The sequence below is a fragment of the Oncorhynchus clarkii genome, chromosome 12, assembly GCF_045791955.1.
Source record: "Oncorhynchus clarkii lewisi isolate Uvic-CL-2024 chromosome 12, UVic_Ocla_1.0, whole genome shotgun sequence".
Lineage (NCBI taxonomy): Eukaryota > Metazoa > Chordata > Actinopteri > Salmoniformes > Salmonidae > Oncorhynchus > Oncorhynchus clarkii.
Genome location: NC_092158.1, coordinates 26,303,262 through 26,322,753, shown reverse-complemented (window position 1 = coordinate 26,322,753; position 19,492 = coordinate 26,303,262). Strand labels below are relative to the sequence as shown.

Below are 19,492 nucleotides of genomic sequence, written 5' to 3'. Positions count from 1 at the left end.
CTTATCTTATAAAAAACAATCTATCATAATCACTAGTTAACTACATTTGGTTGATGATATTACTAGATATTATCTAGCGTGTCCTGCGTTGCATATAATCTGACTGAGCATACAAGTATCTGACTGAGCGGTGGTAGGCAGAAGCAGGCGCGTAAACATTCCTTCAAACAGCACTTTCGTGCGTTTTGCCAGCAGCTCTTCGTTGTGCGTCAAGCATTGCGCTGTTTATGACTTCAAGCCAATCAACTCCCGAGATGAGGCTTGTGTAACCGAAGTGAAATGGCTAGCTAGTTAGCACGCTAGTTGTCGTTGTGTTGCTGGTTCGAGCCCAGGGAGGAGCGAGGAGAGGGACGGAAGCTATACTGTTACACTGGCAATACTAAAGTGCCTATAAGAACATCCAATATTCAAAGGTTAATGAAATACAAATGGTATAGAGGGAAATAGTCCTATAATTCATATAATAACTACAACCTAAAACGTATTACCTGGGAATATTGATGTTAAAAGGAACCACCAGCTTTCATATGTTCTCATGTTCTGAGCAAGGAACTGAAACGTTAGCTTTCTTACATGGCACATATTTCACATGGAACATATTGCACTTTTACTTTCTTCTCCAACACTTTGTTTTTGCATTATTTAAACCAAATTGAACATGTTTCATTATTTACTTGAGGCTAAATTGATTTTATTTATGTATTATATTAAGTTAAAATAAGTGTTCATTCAGTATTGTTGTAATTGCCATTATCACAAATAAATAAAATAAATTTAAAAAATCGGCCGATTAATCGGTATCGGCTTTTATGGTCCTCCAATAATCGGTATCGGTATCGGCGTTGAAAAATCATAATTGGTTGACCTCTAATACTAACCTAAATGACAGTGAAAAGAAGGAAGTTTTTCAGAAAAAAAATATTCCAAAACATGCATCCTGTAAGGATGAGGATAAGGCACTAAAAGTAAAACTGTTTATTTTTGTATACATTATATTTGGGGAAAATCAAATACAACACATCACTGAATGCCACTCTTCATATTGTCAAGCATGGTGATGTCTGCATCATGTTATGAGTATGCTCGTCATCGGCAGGACTATGGAGTTGTTTTAGGATAAAAATAATAGTGCTAAGCAATGGCAAAATCCTAGAGGAAAACATGGTTCAGTCTGCTTTCCAACAGACACTGGGAGACAAACTGGAGTTGCTTACCAAGACAACATTGAATGTTCCTGAGTGGCGAGTTACAGTTTTGACTTAAATCTGCTTGAAAATCTATGGCAAGACCTGGAAATGTCTGTCTAGCAATGATCAACAACCAACTTGACAGAGTTTGAAGAGTTTAAAAAATAATAATGGACAAATATTGTACAATCCATGTGTGCCAAGCTATTAGAGACTTACCCAGAAAGACTTACAGCTGGAATCACTGCCAAAGATGATTCTAACACGTATTGACTCAGGGGCATGATTACTTATTTAATCAAGATATATTAGCCTTTTATTTTTCATTCATCTTAAATGTTAGCATTTTTCTTCCACTTTGACATTACCGAGTATTTTGTGTAGATCGTAAAAAAATAGATATATATTAATCCCAATTTGTAACTCAACAAAATGTGGAAAAAGTCAAGGGGTGTGAATACTTTCTAAAGGCACTGTAAGTAAGAATGTAGAGCATGTAGGAGAACAGCCCTTGAGCAGGTTTCTTAAATGGGCATTGGAGTAGAGAACTGCACTATTGGGTCTTTCTTCTTTGGAAAGCATTCCCTATGGTGTGTGTGTGTGTGTGTGTGTGTGTGTGTGTGTGTGTGTGTGTGTGTGTGTGTGTGTGTGTGTGTGTGTGTGTGTGTGTGTGAGATTCTTCTATCCTTGTGGGGACCTAAAAATCCCCCAAAGTCCCCACAAGGATAGTAAAGAAGGAAAATTCTCCCTCGTGGGGATATTTCCCCATGAGGACAAACGTTATTTAAGCTTAGGGGTTAGGTTTAGGGTTAGGGAAGGGGAAGGGGTTAGTGGTTAGGGTTAGGAGTTAGGTTTAGGGTTAGGGAAGGGGTTAGTGGTTAGGGTTAGGGAAGGGGTTAGTGGTTAGGGTTAGGGAAGGGGTTAGTGGTTAGGGTTAGGAGTTAGGTTTAGGGTTTGGGTTACGGGTTAAGGTTATGGTAAGGGTTATTGTAAGGGTGAGGGAAAATACGATTTTGAACTGAAATACATTTGAGGTCCCCCCCGAGGATAGATGAACATAACATGTGTGTCTATATGTTAGGGGAGTGGGGGGTTCTGTCTGTACTTCACACAGCGTCACCTTTGTACTTCATTAAAAACCTGGCGAGGAGTTTTCTCCCTCAGCAACACATTTGTCCCCAGCTCCAGCACTATGGGACACCTGGGAGCTTTTCTCCAGCTCAAAAAATGAATCACACAACAAGAAAAGAAAGAAAGAGAAAGAGGTGTGGGACCAGTACCAGATGAGGAAGAGGGAGAATGGTGTGTTAGAGTGAATCTATTCTAGCCCCTCCAGAGAGTATCAACTCCAGCCATGCCTCCTCTACCCTCTACACTACCAGCAGCCGCAGCAGTCCCTCAGCAGTAGGGAGAGAGAGAGGCAGGCAGAGCACACAGCTGACACACACAGGGAAATCTGGGCCACTGCTTTGATGGTATTTATGACTGATAACCCAGATCTATTTCCACTCAGGCCTACTACGGTACGCTTAGTTAGCTGCAGACAACATTTGAAGGTTACTCCGGCTCCCTTATTAAAATCTACATATACTGTAAAGCAACACCAAATAAAACTCTGAAAACTTTGTGATTGTCAAGCCAAGTAAACAGACCTACTCCTTTTTAGTTCATTCAGTCTAGCTCCCACTGTTCAATACATCCAGAACATATCTATTTGTGTACACTACAGAGGCTCATCTCATCAGTGCAGCCCAATGACTGCCATTGATGTGGCGACTAGTGGCTGCTAGTGAAGCCTAATGAGGCAAACAGCCCCTGGTGAGATAGCCGGGCGGGCAGGAAGGGGTTATTTACGCTGCTCGCCGTCTGTGAGTGGCCCAGCTCCTTCCTTTCATTTCCATAACAAGTCATCAGAGCTCATCTCCCAGCAAAGTGGCCGCAGTCCCACCGGCAATTAAAATCATGTTGGGACGCGCTATGATTGTCTGTGATTCCGCCGTGCGAAAACAACAACAACAGTGTCAGCGACGGTATCGGTAACGAAACGAGCTGCTGAGAAACCAATCTCTAGTGATGTGGGCAGCAACTATCACTTTGGTTTCTAAACACAGCAGGCAGACATCAGCCCACAGTTTTCATGTTCCAGTAAAAACACAAAGACAACAGCTCCACAAAGGAGGAGAAGAGAGAAACAGAACCTGTCCTCCTCCATTCACCTCACACAGACGTCACACTGTACAGATCCAAGTTTTCCATGAGGGGGTTAAAGCGATTTCCTGCAATTCAACACATTTTGTCGTGGATGGGGCTGAGAGAATAATGTCTGTTTTAAAGAGGCAATCTGCAGTTGCTACATCCATTTTTGGACCTATAAATTAATTATCTGTATCCATTGATTCTTGAAGAATATAACTTATAAAATGCCTCGTAAGCTTGGTTCAACTGTCGTACCAAAATATAAGTTTGTTTTACACCAATGTTTGTAAACAATGCAAATGTAAACAAACAGTGTAGAAACAACCATGGTTAGAACTATTATTGTGATATCATGGATGGTCAGTCCTTCCATCCATAGCTCTGTCTATAAATTTGAGAGAGGTTACATTTCTCCAGGCCCATCCCTCACACTTTGTTATTCATCTTCTAATTTCCTGAAATTCAACACATTTGGCCATGGTTTATTCAGTGTTCTTATGCAATCTGAGTGACTCAAAAATCAATGGTAGCCCCATGCCATAACATTAATTTTAGATTCTCCCTGACTGTCTAGTTTTTATTTTGGTCGTTGTTAGTTCTCAACGAGGATCGTATGAATACATAGTTCATTTATCTTTTCTATATACTTTATACCTGGTTTTAGTCATTTAAGTTTACACTGAAAATGTTTTACCATCCAGAAAAGCATAGATTTGTTTTATGATCATGTTTTTTGGAGGGGCGTCAACGAATTAGACCTGCAGCTGCTAAATGACTATAGGGGCTACACAGTCCTGCAGATCTATAGGGGCTACACAGTCCTGCAGATCTATAGGGGCTACACAGTCCTGCAGATCTATAGGGGCTACACAGTCCTGCAGATCTATAGGGGCTACACAGTCCTGCAGATCTATAGGGGCTACACAGTCCTGCAGATCTATAGGGGCTACACAGTCCTGCAGATCTATAGGGGCTACACAGTCCTGCAGATCTATAGGGGCTACACAGTCCTGCAGATCTATAGGGGCTACACAGTCCTGCAGATCTATAGGGGCTACACAGTCCGGCAGATCTATAGGGGCTACACAGTCCGGCAGATCTATAGGGGCTACACAGTCCTGCAGATCTATAGGGGCTACACAGTCCTGCAGATCTATAGGGGCTACACAGTCCGGCAGATCTATAGGGGCTACACAGTCCTGCAGATCTATAGGGGCTACACAGTCCGGCAGATCTATAGGGGCTACACAGTCCGGCAGATCTATAGGGGCTACACAGTCCTGCAGATCTATAGGGGCTACACAGTCCGGCAGATCTATAGGGGCTACACAGTCCGGCAGATCTATAGGGGCTACACAGTCCGGCAGATCTATAGGGGCTACACAGTCCGGCAGATCTATAGGGGCTACACAGTCCTGCAGATCTATAGGGGCTACACAGTCCTGCAGATCTATAGGGGCTACACAGTCCGGCAGATCTATAGGGGCTACACAGTCCGGCAGATCTATAGGGGCTACACAGTCCGGCAGATCTATAGGGGCTACACAGTCCGGCAGATCTATAGGGGCTACACAGTCCGGCAGATCTATAGGGGCTACACAGTCCGGCAGATCTATAGGGGCTACACAGTCCTGCAGATCTATAGGGGCTACACAGTCCGGCAGATCTATAGGGGCTACACAGTCCGGCAGATCTATAGGGGCTACACAGTCCGGCAAATCTATAGGGGCTACACAGTCCGGCAGATCTATAGGGGCTACGCAGTCCGGCAGATCTATAGGGGCTACACAGTCCGGCAGATCTATAGGGGCTACACAGTCCTGCAGATCTATAGGCACAAGACAAGAGCAGATCCCTATAAGGCCAGGTAGGACGATTATAACATAATTGGATCCCCTAGATTCATACACTGAATGGTATTGGAAACTTGGATATAGGAAACTGGCTGAATTATGATGGCAGCACTAAGACCAATGTCGGAAGTACCTGGGTAGACACAGGTTAAAGTAGGCTATGTAAGACCTTCTCTACAAAATGTACAATCCCTAAGACACAGTAACACAGTGCTGTTAACAAAGTATTCTACAGTGCATGATAGATGGAGGGTAGAGTGAGGTGTGAGCCCATGAGGAACCCAAAGCCGATAGGTCTCTTAAAATGTTTTGTTCCCCAAACCAGCGCCACGGATGCACCTGCAGCCTGCCCTAGCAGCTGCCCCAATGAACCCCATCTCTCACTGGGGACAGGCCTCTTAAACAATAGCAACAAGCAGCAAGGCTGAAGAGGAGGAGGAAGACACAATGACATATTCAAAAACAGAGTGTTTTCTAAATGGCAACCTCAGACCCAGACTGCTTATAAAGGCCTTAAATCAATTGAACATGAAGGAGAAAGCCATGCCATGCTAATCTATCAGCCTTAATCCTATTGCTCTGAGATCCTTTGAAATCCACATTCTCTTAATACTACAAATAAAAACCTCTTTCTCCTCTAATGAGCTTGCCCTACAGCCTGACTAAAACATCTCAACGACAGGTTCTTCTGTACTACTGTACCAATTCTGTTGAGGTGTCATTCTTTTCTTCCATTGATATAACAAGAGCAGGAGAATGACACTGTGAAAAAAATGATGTATTTCTGAGTGATTCTGTTCTCTTACATGTTGGTCCCAGCTAAACAGAGCATACTGTCGTGAAATGTATAAATGAATAAGCACAACACCTATGCCTTCCAGGGAGGAGGTTGCTTTCCTTTTAACTGAAATCCCAAAATCTGAAGGCAAAACATTTGGTTGGTTGTTTTTGATGTGTTTTAGATGTTCAGGGACAAGCTGAGGAAGAGAAAAGGTTAAAGCGACAAACAGGCAAATGAGGGAGTGAAAAAAAGGAGACCTGGTAGTTTCTCCATATGCCCATACCCTTAAGACACCATGTGCTCTGGCTTTGAAAGCTTTCACTGCCAATTCCCCATTTGAAACCAGAACCGCTCAGTAACAACACCTCCCTGTGAGCCGGTGGGAAGGAGAAAACTCCCTTATCGATCTCCACCCATTTCAGGTCTAAAAGGTCTGATGTGAGGAGCACTACATTGGCCTAAAGATGCTCCCCTCTAACCCAAAGCCTGTCAGAGGGGATGAAGAAGACACTTCTCAACACTGCAGCTACACCATGATTACCAACACCACCTCCCCAAACAGAGTGTCTGTGTGTGGCACAAGCAAGTGTGTGTAGCACACGCAAACGACCAGTGACCGAGCCACGATTAAGCCATTATGAAAGATGATACTCTCATCATTAACAAGTTACCTCCATGTCAAATATCACCTCTCTATTATAATTGCTTGGTTTTGGTCAAATTGGGATCAGCATAGGGGAAGTCTCCAAAGGAGACTGCTGACCATGTTTTTCTCCTTAATAGTAACACAAGCATAATCATCTCTTCTTCTATGTAATTATAAACTCACAAATAGTCATCATACTATGATTAGTCTAGAAACACATTGAACTGTGCTGGAAGTGCTCCCAAGCTCATAGCACAAGTGCCTTTGGAGTGCTTTTTCCTAAATGAAATGAGTCCTGTTGCTAATAAAGACAAGCGCTTTAGAGAAAGAGTCTGACTGGTCAGTTAGCAGCACTAACAGTCAGTGAGGTGGTTTGCTCTTACCTTGGGTTGAGCGCGTCGGGGGAAGGCAACCTTAGGATCAATCTGTGAAAGATAGAAACATAAAGGAATGTGTTAAGAAATTGTCAATTGTGCATCAACATTCAGACAATTGTAGTAACAGAGATAGAATGATAATGTTTCTCCAAAGTGACAACAACATTCCTAAAACTTCAAAATACGTGCAATGGGAACAGTGCCTTGGAATGTTTGGAGGAAATTATTATTTCAGGGTTGGAAATAGGAGTCTGAGGCCTGTGACAATAACTCCAGATATTCTGAAATAAGCAGGAAGGTGCATCAGATCAACCTGTTTCTCTGTCTTTGCCTTGTCGTCTCGGAAAAATATTTTTCTTCCTCTGTTTAACTGGTATTGAGGCGTGCGGTTGCAGCCTTATCAATCTTGCATTCAGAATGAAAATAAACTATTTCATGCATCAATGTCATGCTGCCTTCTCCTGACTTTAATACCAGGCTCTTAAAAGAGAAGTTTCAAACAATCTCATCCAAGCAGACCTATTGAAGGGGGAACGGCAACAGATGGAAATTGTTCTCTTTCAGAAAATGACTTTGTGTTCAGCAGTGCAAACCCTTTACGTTGCTGCATATTTCTCTGTGAGGATTTTAAAGACTTGCATACCTTGCATCATCATAAAGATCAAGACTGTCTCAGTTGTAGGCCTGAGATTTCTCTCTCAATTTACAAAAAGAAGCCAAAAAGATGGAGTAAGTGGTGAACTGTGCTGGAAGAGAACCTGTCACATTAGCTGGAAAAAACATAGTCCTCCTATAAACCCTCTACATCTCACAGACAACACTAATATCACATATTCCTAAGAAATTTTAAATTAAAAAGAAAAAAAAAAACATTCCTCAATAATGAATGCAATTGATGATTCAGTTGGAAACAGAGACAAAGGTTACCATCTGGGAAGATCAGCCAACCGTAGCTTTCATTTCACCTGTTACGTGTTTGTAGTCAAATGAGAAAGAGGAACATGTGAGAACGAAGCAGGAACATATTTCTCTGTCCTATTTCTATCTTGCGGCGTTATGATTGTTAGCCATCTTTCTAAATCAGGTCAATTTGAGAGATGAATTCAATAACACCTGGGTATGGCAACCCTACTCATAATGAATTCCATGTAATGATTCGTTTTAGCAATTAGCCTCAGGCATAACCAATTCAACCTCCAATACACAGCGGAGCTGGGCATATTTGTGCAAAGACAACACTATAGGCCTACGCTTTGAATATCAAAGCTGTCATACTTGGTGGTGTCTTACCTTTCCAACCTACACACCAGTCCCTGAATATCATAGCTGTCATACTTGGTGGTGTCTTACCTTTCCAACCTACACACCAGCCCCTGAATATCAAAGCTGTCATACTTGGTGGTGTCTTACCTTTCCAACCTACACACCAGTCCCTGAATATCAAAGCTGTCATACTTGGTGGTGTCTTACCTTTCCAACCTACACACCAGTCCCTGAATATCAACACAGCTGGATATAGGTCTGTTTTTTCATTTGAAGACGTCAACATGCATTTCTGCTACAGTTCAACTTTTAAATAGAGTAGCAGTGAAGGTGGTACAGTTTAGCGTTGCAGCATGTCAATCAAATCCACAATGGATTTTGAACTTGACAAAGAATTATTCTGCATACAATCACTACTAATCAACTAATTGGATAGAAAATAATTAGCAATGCACACATTTAGTTTGTTTATTGAAATGGCCAGATAATGCAGTCATTTGTCCAGATGACCAGTGTAGCTGTGTTAGGTAATGATGACTTAGTATGGGATCTGTTGATAAAGCTTGTAGAAGCAAACCTTTATTTAGGTCACAGCCTAGGAAATGAATGGTTCTTTTGAGAGGTTTGCCAAAGGGGGGGGGGTACATTCTACAGATTGTTTTCATTCTGTCGAAGTATTCATGTCAATTGGAAGTTTATGTGGGAATTACATTTAATATAGGCCTAATATTTCACATTACAACAGTACACTAAAGCATGTCTGGAACTAAAGGTTATTCCATTTACACACTTCCATAGGAATAGTAGTTTGCTCTTCGTGTTAATGATTGATCTCGAGAGGTACTATTTCCCCTCAACAGTAGGATATAAATCACTGAGTCTCATTGCAATGGGGGGATCATTTCTAGATCCATGAAATGATAACAAATCCATCAACAAGAGCATAGTCTTTTCAATCAATGCAGAATAATGTATCAATTCTGGTAAAAATGACAATGCATACACATCGATAGCTCTGTCCCCTAATGGATCTTATCCCAAAGTCTAAAAATAGCTATTTCTCAAGCTCTACAGTCAACATCTTCCAACTAGGTATGTCAAACTAATAAAAGAGAACAAACCAAAAGCAATACATTCCTTCTCATTTTTTCTTCTCTTATCTTCTGTTACAGCTTTTTACGGCAGGGTCTCAGAGGGCTTCTCACTGTGCGATTGTGTAAGATCCAGGCAGAAGGCAATTGCTTACATCCTTAGTTCAGATCTTCCAACAGGATTTCATACATTATTGCAGCTTCTGGGTAAACTCTCTCTTCACAGATCTCACTCTATACTGGCAGCTTAAGATTAAGATAGGTTTTTAAAGCTACAAAAATGGTCTATCAAAAAGCTTGATTTCTTGACTGTTTTGATGTGTGTTTAGAGCGATGTAGGAAGCATTGATATACACTGATTAATCTTCTGCTTCTTTCTGTCAATCTCCCTACGGTTTTCATACACACACAAGTATTATTACCAATGTCAAATGCACTGCCAACAAATACCCAAATGAAGCCTCATCATTTCACTTTAGGCAATTTAGCATGCCCTCATCAAAACAGTTTTTTTGGGGGGGACGTTAAATCATTCCCGAGCAATTGATTACCCACATATGGGCTATTCTGAAGCCTGCATTACCCTGCTGTTTACGCTATGTTGTAAAAAAGAATGATGTCTGTGTTGTTTCATTTCAATGTATTATCAGTGCAACAAATTATGACAATGAAAAAAGCACTGCCTGTTTAGATGCTGAATACTGTAAATAAAGAATTAAAGTCTGAGGAGAAGACAAATTTACTCAGAGGATCTGTTGAATCTAAGGCTGAAAAAGGCAGGTATAGCTCACACGATCAACTGAAGACAAAGCACCTGCTAGACATGAACCAACAAGTGGCACGGTGGAGGTGAGCTCACAGCTGACATTATTTGATATCTGACAGAGGAGGCTTAGATTTGTCCAGAGGAGCTGCAACAGCCCTTTCTTCTGTTTCTCTCTCTCTCTGGCCTCATCCCCCTCACCTCAACGAGACATTCTGTCCTTTGAAACTACTACATCAAAACAGCAAACAGGGTTTGGCCAGAGGTCATCCAATAATGGCTGAAAATATCTGTGGGCGAAATAGGCTACCTTTGTTTTGGAAGAAAATAGGACTTATTTAGCAGTATAATACATCTCCTCTGGCAGGGGTCCAGACTGAATAATCCTGACCTGGTCATTGATAATGGATACTGTGACTCCTCACATAAAGAAGAATTTGAATCAATTCAAATCACGTTCGTCATCCTTTTTTAAAATAACTGTACGTAAAAAGATAACTTATACTGTTCCAGATGGGATATAACATAATATGAAATATAACATTCAAAATATGTTTCCGAATTGCTGGCATGTGTGTTTTGAAGCCTCGAGCTCTCCTTGGCCATATGTCTCCATTCACATTCATACCGTTCTGAAAGCACTCTGTTTTCAGAACCGGACAGAAAGCAACCCAGGCTATCAGGGGGATTGAACAATAGCTGTGGCACGTTATGATGGTGTGTGCATTATGAAAGCATACTTGTGCTCATTGTCCACGTCTCTGACCGACATCTTTCTCCACGGGGTAACCCTCCTTCCACACTGAGACCATTAGCACGAGAGAACATCCACACAAAAAAACAAAGGAGGAATATCTATGTAAAATGTAATACTGCTCGGAACTGGAGTAGGCTGTACAAAATATCCAATATTGTCGGTTTAAGAACACTGTACCATTGGATGAGAAGAGAATTGTAAAGTTTTTTCACATTGTATTTAATGTTACATAAGCCCTCAGCCTCTTTCTAAACCTTCAGACTTGTAGGCTATTGCGTGTCCAGGTTAGTCTCACAAAGATCAAATCTCTTTTAGAAGAGACACCTGGTACAATACAGCATCAGAGACTACAAGGCACTGTTTAACACAGGAGTTAGTATATACAGCGTGTGACATACATGCTACACGAGCGCTTCTGCCGAATGACTAATGGAATATAAGGCAGAAAACCGCTGGTTCAGGTCTATGTGATGTAGAGTCACTTCCTTTGCATACTGGCAAAGTGCCCTCTTTTGCCTCAGAGTCACATCAGGAAGTATCAAATGTTGATCTAAGTAATGCTTAGTATCAATAGGGCCATGCTTTAGGTTATTCAATAACTCAGCTCATACAAATAACATTACATCCTCCCTCTCTTTAACTGATAAATCATTGTGCTTTTAGAACTATAATCCTTATGATTTTCATGGGCTATTCTCGCTCGCTTCTCAATATGTCGTTATGTCATTATTATTTACACAACACACCTTAGTGTAAAGGAACTTCGACTAAAAGTAATAAATAAATGTGTAGTGTTGTGGAAGAAAATAAACAAATGAATCATTAAAACATGATTGCAAGATGTGTCTACATACAATAATATACCAAGCTGTAAGCTGTCTTTTCAATTATAGTTTACTTCACTCAAATGAAATTGTATTCATTAAACAATGTATGAACAAAATGGAAACCAAATGGCTTTATTAAGGCGAGAGCTTTATTTATACTTTTTATTAAATAATCAAAACAGTAAATTCAACGGAACTAATACCAGTGTTTTATTTGACAATATTTCTAATTACCAGCTACTCAATTGTTACTTACTAACGGTTAGTTTGCCAGGCAGAATTTTTTGAATCTTTGAGTCGTATTCCTTGTTCAGTTACGGCAAGACATGTGGATACAGGACACATCTCCAAGCAAAGACACCAGATGACACTTCTCATCTCTATAGAGAAAATAAAGTCAATTGGTATGAGTGCTGTCAATAACCTTGAGGGGGAAAAGGAGTGCGATTCAATTAAGCTTACAAAAGCATAGGCTATTCATTATCACAAAGAAAGAGTTCTTCAACTCCCTAATTTAGATGTATAAAGAGTATATCCACACTATACGTACCATGCAGAAGTACATATAGAACACATGCTAATCTGCAGTATTTATACTGCATGCGTGTAGGCTATTTATCATGATTTAATTCATACATGTATGCCATATATTATTATATGTAGCAGAGCTCTAAATAGGAAACATCTGTCATTGAGTGTGTAATAATCACATATTAAATAGAGCACTCTGGGGCTTTCTCCCTGCTATATGCATTGCACAACCCAAGATTGTCTACAACAGCTTACAGATGCTGGTTTCCTTTAATAACATTCAAAACATGAACCCGCTCCTCTTTCGCTTTCAAGTATGGAGATAAAAACGGAAAGCTTTTACAAGCACCCTCCAGTGACTTGCCAATCAGCTGAGGACAGCCGTGCAACAAGTTCTAGCACTGCTTTCAGCCCGGCTCCACTGTAACTGTGCACCGCCTGCTGAAGTACAATATGTTTGTCTTTCCAAATATATCTTAAAGACATACTCTCCCATCTGAACTTGGCTTTCACAGAAGGCTGCTAACAAAGCATCTATTTTTCGGTATGCACTATTCCATCTCCAGAGCTGTCTGAGCATGACTGGATATCACCACCCACCGAGCAGAAATCGCAGACAATTATGGTCTCAACTGAACTCTGTCTAATCCACCACTACACGGAGAGAACTTCAAAAATTACTGACATCCTTTAATGACTTATCTACTGCCACATTGACACAATAGTTCAAGGCTTTTGATAAAACAGAATAAATGGGGATGTGTGTGTGTATGTGTGTGCCTGTTAATAGAAGAATACATGAAGTAAGCTGATAGGAGAAGCATCAGGTTTGTTGACATTATAAGACAGAAAATAGGTTTTAACAAACTTGACAATGTACTGTGACTTTAACTTGGAAGCAACACTTGTAATATTTCAAATACACTTATACATAAGTATATATCATTTGATGTAATGAAATAACAAATATTTTACAGGATTAATGGACCTTTTGGCATCAATATTTATGTAATAGAATCACATTTGTAACTTCCCACTTCCATTGACGCGATATGAATCAAACAGAGTGATGTGTACGATCTGACAGGTTATATGCATGGAGGAGGCCTGTGAGAGAAAGCCCATGTGAGTGACATGGGATATGTGCACATGTGGAGTGGTACTGGGAGATGGGAAAGGGGGCGTGTCACCTTCATTCATTCAGAGGAGAAGGGAAATTAAGCAGGTATGAGATTCACCCCTGCGTGGTGTTTTACCGCAATAGTTTACATGAAGGGGGTCACGGTGATATCATGGGCTAATTCCACATCTACAGCTTTGATCAAATAAATCATTTTACCAATAGCTCTTTACCAAGAGGGCCAACCCAGTGACTGGCAAATGGCATGTGAGCATTCTGAGATGCCACCTGCCACACATGGATGTACTGCAGTTGTTGTTGGTTTCAATGTGGTATTATTTTGCTATGTGGAACTTATATTACAGTATTATTACAGTGTCATATCTCAAGCATGACAGTGAAATTAATAAAGGCAATGATTCATATTTTAAAACGTGCAACACAGACAGTAAAATATCATTGCAAATGACATCAAAACACAGACATACCGTCTTTGAGTCTAATTCGTGGTGTGGTTGAGCTAAGACTTTATCTACACTGGCAGCATCTGCAAACGTAACGAATCCAAATCCTCTGCAAAACAAAGAAATACAGAGAAACAACCAATTAGGTCACAGATTATTTACATAGACTACGTGAGAAGGTAGAAATATAAACTGTTTCTCTCAGAGTATTAACATATGGTAGCCTATCAAGAATATCATGTTTTTACTGTACATCAGGTATTTACACTGTCCCAGTTAACTACTGTTCATTCAAATGATAGAGATAATATCTACCTAAATTGTAGATTACTATAGTGATTGCGGGCACTGATATATAAGTTATTTGACTTTATATTGATTTATAGGAGAGGGGGAAACACTACACCAACATTGCAATTCAGTCCCAAAGTCAATGTCAAATTGCATTCGCCCGCAGCTATCTTTTGAGCTAATCTATCTCTGTCAAACACAACGCGGGACAAACAGCCCGGGTTAATATATGGCATATAAACTACACAAGTGTAGGATAGCATTTCACCAACTGGAAAGCAAAAGTAAAAACCTTTTACCTGGAACGTTTTGTTGTGGGGTCTCTCATCACCATACATTCTCTTATTTCTCCGAATTTGCTAAAATAGTCTCTAAGGCTGTCTGTGAACAGAGAAAATATGTCGGATAATTAGTCAATAACAAATGGTTGTCATACTGTTGTCAGTGTGTTTCAAAAACACAGGGGTCGAATAGAGGACTTCAGATGATTGGAAATCTAAAATAACCTTGCGCGCAAACAGAGGGACTTCAGATATCCCATACAGTTGCCTACTGCACACACAGAGAACGCGACCACAGCATGCACAATCAATTATTGTAACAAAATAAGAAACATGGGAAATGTAAGGGAATAATTGTCTCACCTGGTGAGGTTTGCCAGCTGAGGCCACCAATAAACATTTTACTGTAAGAAGAAAACATAGCAGAAGTGAGTACAGATGTCAGATCGGCCATTTTGACGACTAACTACTTCTAAAAGCGATCTTAACGAGTAGAGAGAGAAAACAAAAATCGCTGGATAGCAATAATGTATCTTATTAAAAGGGGAAGGCCACACTTGCTACTGTAATCTTCTAAAGCAAAGCAGAAGCTTCATCGCTACTAACTGCATCCGGAAGGAAAGACCAATGGTGATGTGCGCATTGCGAGTTGAATCCAGCACTGCACTCTTGCTAAATCCTCTCTCAGACATTCTCAGATGAAAAATGCAATAAACAAAGGAAAGTCGAAATTGTTATCATCTTACCCCGGGTCATGTTGTGAATCATTTGGGCTTCCAGATGTAACTTGACTCCCGTCTCCTTCCATAGCTAACCAAACTATAGGCAGTAACTACAGTAACAAACACACACAGACACTGCAAAAGCTATGCACAGCCCGACTGGGAGAATATTACTGAGCCGGGAACGGAATCGTCACACGTGGGATCAGCTCAGTTTAGCCCCCTCCCTCAGCATGCTCTCCCTAGCCCTCACTGGGCGGGGCGAGGGCTCGTCAACTAACCAATCCAATTGACGTTAATACAGAAAACCCGCCTATGAAACAAACAAAAACAAAAAAAACTATTGGTCATAACGCTCTTATGACAATATAACCGCTGTGATTAGTAACAATGTCAATACAAAACAAATGTTACATGCCCTAATGGCAACATTTTATTTAATGAGTAATTTCCTTCCAGCGCACACATGCAATTAGAGAAACGATTAATGATGGGCCAAGTTAGTTCATGGTCAAAGGTCAAAAGTAGGTTGTATTTGCATGTGAAATAGGCCTATTGGTTATTACAGATTTGTAAACTATCATATTGATATATTGTGAATACATTGTTTGTGCCTTTATATCAGCAATATTTTCATTATTTATCCTAAAGAAATGCATTATTATTTTCTCTATGTTTGTATGAACATGTACAGTAGATTGTTCAGGCCGAGACAGGTTAAGTAGGTCTACAGTATTAGCCTGCACTATATGTGAACACTTGCATGGGGCATATTTTGTGTGTTCAAATGGATTGAAGAAACATGGTCCCTCACATGACATTTAATGTCTTTTAATAAGATACTATTTTAGAAGAACATTTTAGCATTGTATTCCATATTGAATTTTGAAATGCTATAGTACAAGAAACGTAGTCCACCTGAAGATGAAAAAGGAGAAAAAAAAGGTGGATTTAATTGTTACCTCTGAATATGCATGTTCATTACTCAGTAACTGGGGGAAGCGGGCCTAGTTTTCCATTAAATCTGAACATAAGTGAGAGCTCAATTAAAGCTGGATGCTCAGTGGATTTCAAGTCATGGTACAGTGATTGCTGTTTATTTCCTTACTGCGGCCAGAGACAGAGGGAGGAAGACACACGGACGTGCACGCTTGCGCACACTCAAATTGGTCTCCTTTTTACTTGAGAAGAACCCTTGCAAGACACTTAGAACTGGGTGCAGAATGATGTCATTACTGACTGAACTGGTTTATCTATGAGAGCTCGTTTAAATGTTGGTCACAAGCCACACAGGTCAACCTTTCTGTACAATAAACATTATTGTATACCTTATGAAGTTATTCTAACCAATGTTGAACCTGCTCTTTTTCCTTAACAATAGACAGAAGACATACATAGAGTAGGTTCAGCATTGGTAGGTGGAATTTATTTTCACATATTTTTGGATGAATCTCCACTCGAAAATAGGAAAAAGCAACTTGAAATAATCAACATTACACTGAAATGTTCATGTTTACTCCGGTATCGTATTCTCTCTTTCGTGTGTGTACGTGTGTCTAACTGTCACGCCCTGGCCATAGAGAGGCTTTTATTCTCTATTTTGGTTAGGCCAGGGTGTGACTAGGGTGGGCATTCTATGTTCATTTTCTATGTTTTGTATTTCTTTGTTGTTTGGCAGCTGTCTATCATTGTCTCTGATTGAGAACCATACTTAGGTAGCTTTTTCCCACATGGGTTTTGTGGGTAGTTGTTTTCTGTTTTTGTGTCTGCATCAGACAGAACGGTTTCGGTTTCATTTATTCTCTTGTTGTTTTTGTTAATCAGTGTTCAGTTCAAATAATAAAGATGAACACGTACCACGCTGCGCTTTGGTCCACTCCTTCCAACAGTCGTTACACTAACATGCATTCCCTCGCGCTCTCACTCACTCACTCACTCTCACACACACACACACACACACACACAGTTTTGCTGAGCTCTAAACAACTAAATACAACAAAGTACTTCACACAAGGCAAGTAAACATCACAATGTGGATCTATCACAGTAATTGTGACATCTGTTGTATTCATTGAAATGAAAACACTCCAAGCCAAGGTTTATGGAGTGGTGGTGCATTCCCTTTAATCTGAGGAGCCACTAGTGTTAAGTGAGCCTGTCGGAGATGCAATTCAGCCTTCAAACAACATGACCGATGCAGCCGAGATCCTTTTCGGCAGTCAACAGTGATATACCCTTCCTCTCTGCATATTCATGTAATAAATCCCTACCTAGTCATTAACGATACACGCCTTCAAAGGTTGGTTCAATGCTGAAGAGTAAAGGGAAAATATTGTATTTTAGTGATCAAGGTTATCGAGACAATATGTAAAATGCATGGAAACCCCCTTGACAACAGTGAAGAAACTGTATTATATAATTCTACCACAGGAGGTTGGGGGCACCTTAACTGGGGAGGACGGGCTCGTGGTAATGGCTGGAGCGGAATACGTGGAATGGTATCAAATGCATCAAACACTTGGTTTCCATGTGTTTGATGCCATTCCATTCGTTCCGTTCCAGACATTATTATGAGCCGTCCTCCCCTCAGCAGCCTCCTGTGCATTCTACGGTAGGGACAACTATGTGAATTTGCCTGCAATTACAATGGCATCTGTGTTTGATTAATGAACGGATAAAGTATTTAAGGGGCGGTATAATTTTATATGTCCTACATCTGTTACATGCCTTGAACATATCAATATGAGGCCTTTGCACTTCAAAACATTTACGACACGGTTCCCCATTGAAATAGGAAACATATGTTCCAGTTGCACAACTAAACATACACACAAAAACCTCCCCAGAGGTTATTGATGTGTTTTTCATTGAGGAAATGTGGTTAAAACATGAAGCTGAGAAATTGAACACTAGCTCAATAAAGTCAACCCCTCTACCCAGATAGCTGAGCCTAGAGACAAGGAAACATTGTGTCCTGAGAGCGTTCATATATTGAACATAGTGTAGCATTGACAAGCATTCAACATGAGCACTGTTCTCGCACAGCTCTATAGAGATGGCATTCAACACACAGAAATGTCACAGTAACTCAAGGATGGCAGAGGGATAACCAGGCCTGTGGATGCTGATCGCAGGGAGCCATTAGGGATTTAAATGGAAGGAGGAGGAAGAAATGATAGTGTGAGATGAGAGCAGAGGGGAAGAGGAGCGTGAAAGGACAGCTGGGGACCTCCTTGTCTGCTGCAGCTGTCACACAGTCCCTCGTCGTCCTACCGAGAGCTCAAACCATGAGTGCCAGACGAGATCGATGCACAGATCTCAGTGACAGTCAGAGGCAGTGCCAGTGTGATGCTCTGCTGTTCTGTTAGGGGGCTCTGCTGAGGTCTACTCCTTTATAATGACTTCACATATTCAAGCCATATTGTAATGACATTTAGTTAAAATCATGGCCCTGGCCTGCTGTATTCCCCAGCAACAGCCACCATGTTTTTGATGCCATGCATGTCAATTTTTAATGTTGGTATTTATTAAAGCAGTGATTTATCAATCTCATATTAAAGGTCATTTTATAGCATAAATTGTGGGGCATAATACTGGTTGGGAAGATTTTGTAGTGATTGCTTTCATTCTGAATAAATCCATTGCTCTTTTGCTGTCATTTTTAAGAAGGCAAATTCTGTCATGCCAAATACAGAGGGACATAAAAGTACCGTAAGACCAAAAGTTATTTTTACCAAAGCATTCTAAACTGTGTAAAAAAGCAATACCTGTGATTGGAGGATTTGATTTATTTTAGCTTTACCACGTAGGAAAACCCAAACATATAGCATCAGCAGCTCCCCATACCCCTATTCATTCCCAGCACACCTGTGTCCCACATTAGGTTCCATGATTGATTGCAAAAAATTGCACATGTGTTGTTTAACCACCTACACATAACTACACAGAAATATTCAGCACACTTATTTGCAGGATAGCATAATGTAAGCCTACAATAGAGTGCTCTATTAAAATAGTATTGTTAATAGGAAAATACTATTCAATAATGTTGTGAGTCATTGATAACCCTAAATACATGGATAGTTTCTTCCATGAAAAGGCAACCTTGGTATTCCGTTTCAACCATCACAGATGTACTTTTCTTATGCAGGCAGATGAACTCGTGGATGCCATTTTTATGTCTCTGTGTGCAGTTCGAAAGACGCAAACTAACGCAATTGCTAACTAGCGCTAGCAGATATCCATAGACTTCCAGTCATAGCACTAACGCTAGTTATCACTGGCGCAAAACTACCTCTAACTTCCTTCTTACTGGACAGAGACAAAAATGGTATCCACAAGT

The 19,492-nt window shown here is 40.5% G+C and overlaps 1 protein-coding gene across 20 annotated transcripts in view; it reads right to left on the bottom strand.

The window, feature by feature from the left end:
* LOC139422951 (RNA-binding protein Musashi homolog 2) overlaps window positions 1-15,354 on the bottom strand; it is a 351,371-nt gene extending 336,017 nt beyond the window's left edge. For all 20 annotated transcript variants that reach the window (XR_011635772.1, XR_011635776.1, XR_011635773.1 and 17 more), the window contains exons 1-5: window positions 15,175-15,354; window positions 14,792-14,832; window positions 14,447-14,528; window positions 13,881-13,965; window positions 7,047-7,088 (exon numbers count right to left, since the gene is read on the bottom strand). Coding sequence is in view for 12 of the 20 variants with exons in the window: in XM_071174454.1 (XP_071030555.1) it covers window positions 7,047-7,088; window positions 13,881-13,965; window positions 14,447-14,528; window positions 14,792-14,832; window positions 15,175-15,236 (312 nt within the window). In the remaining 8 variants the exon portion in view is untranslated. The remainder of the gene's footprint in view (window positions 1-7,046; window positions 7,089-13,880; window positions 13,966-14,446; window positions 14,529-14,791; window positions 14,833-15,174) is intronic.
* Window positions 15,355-19,492: the final 4,138 nt, after the last annotated feature.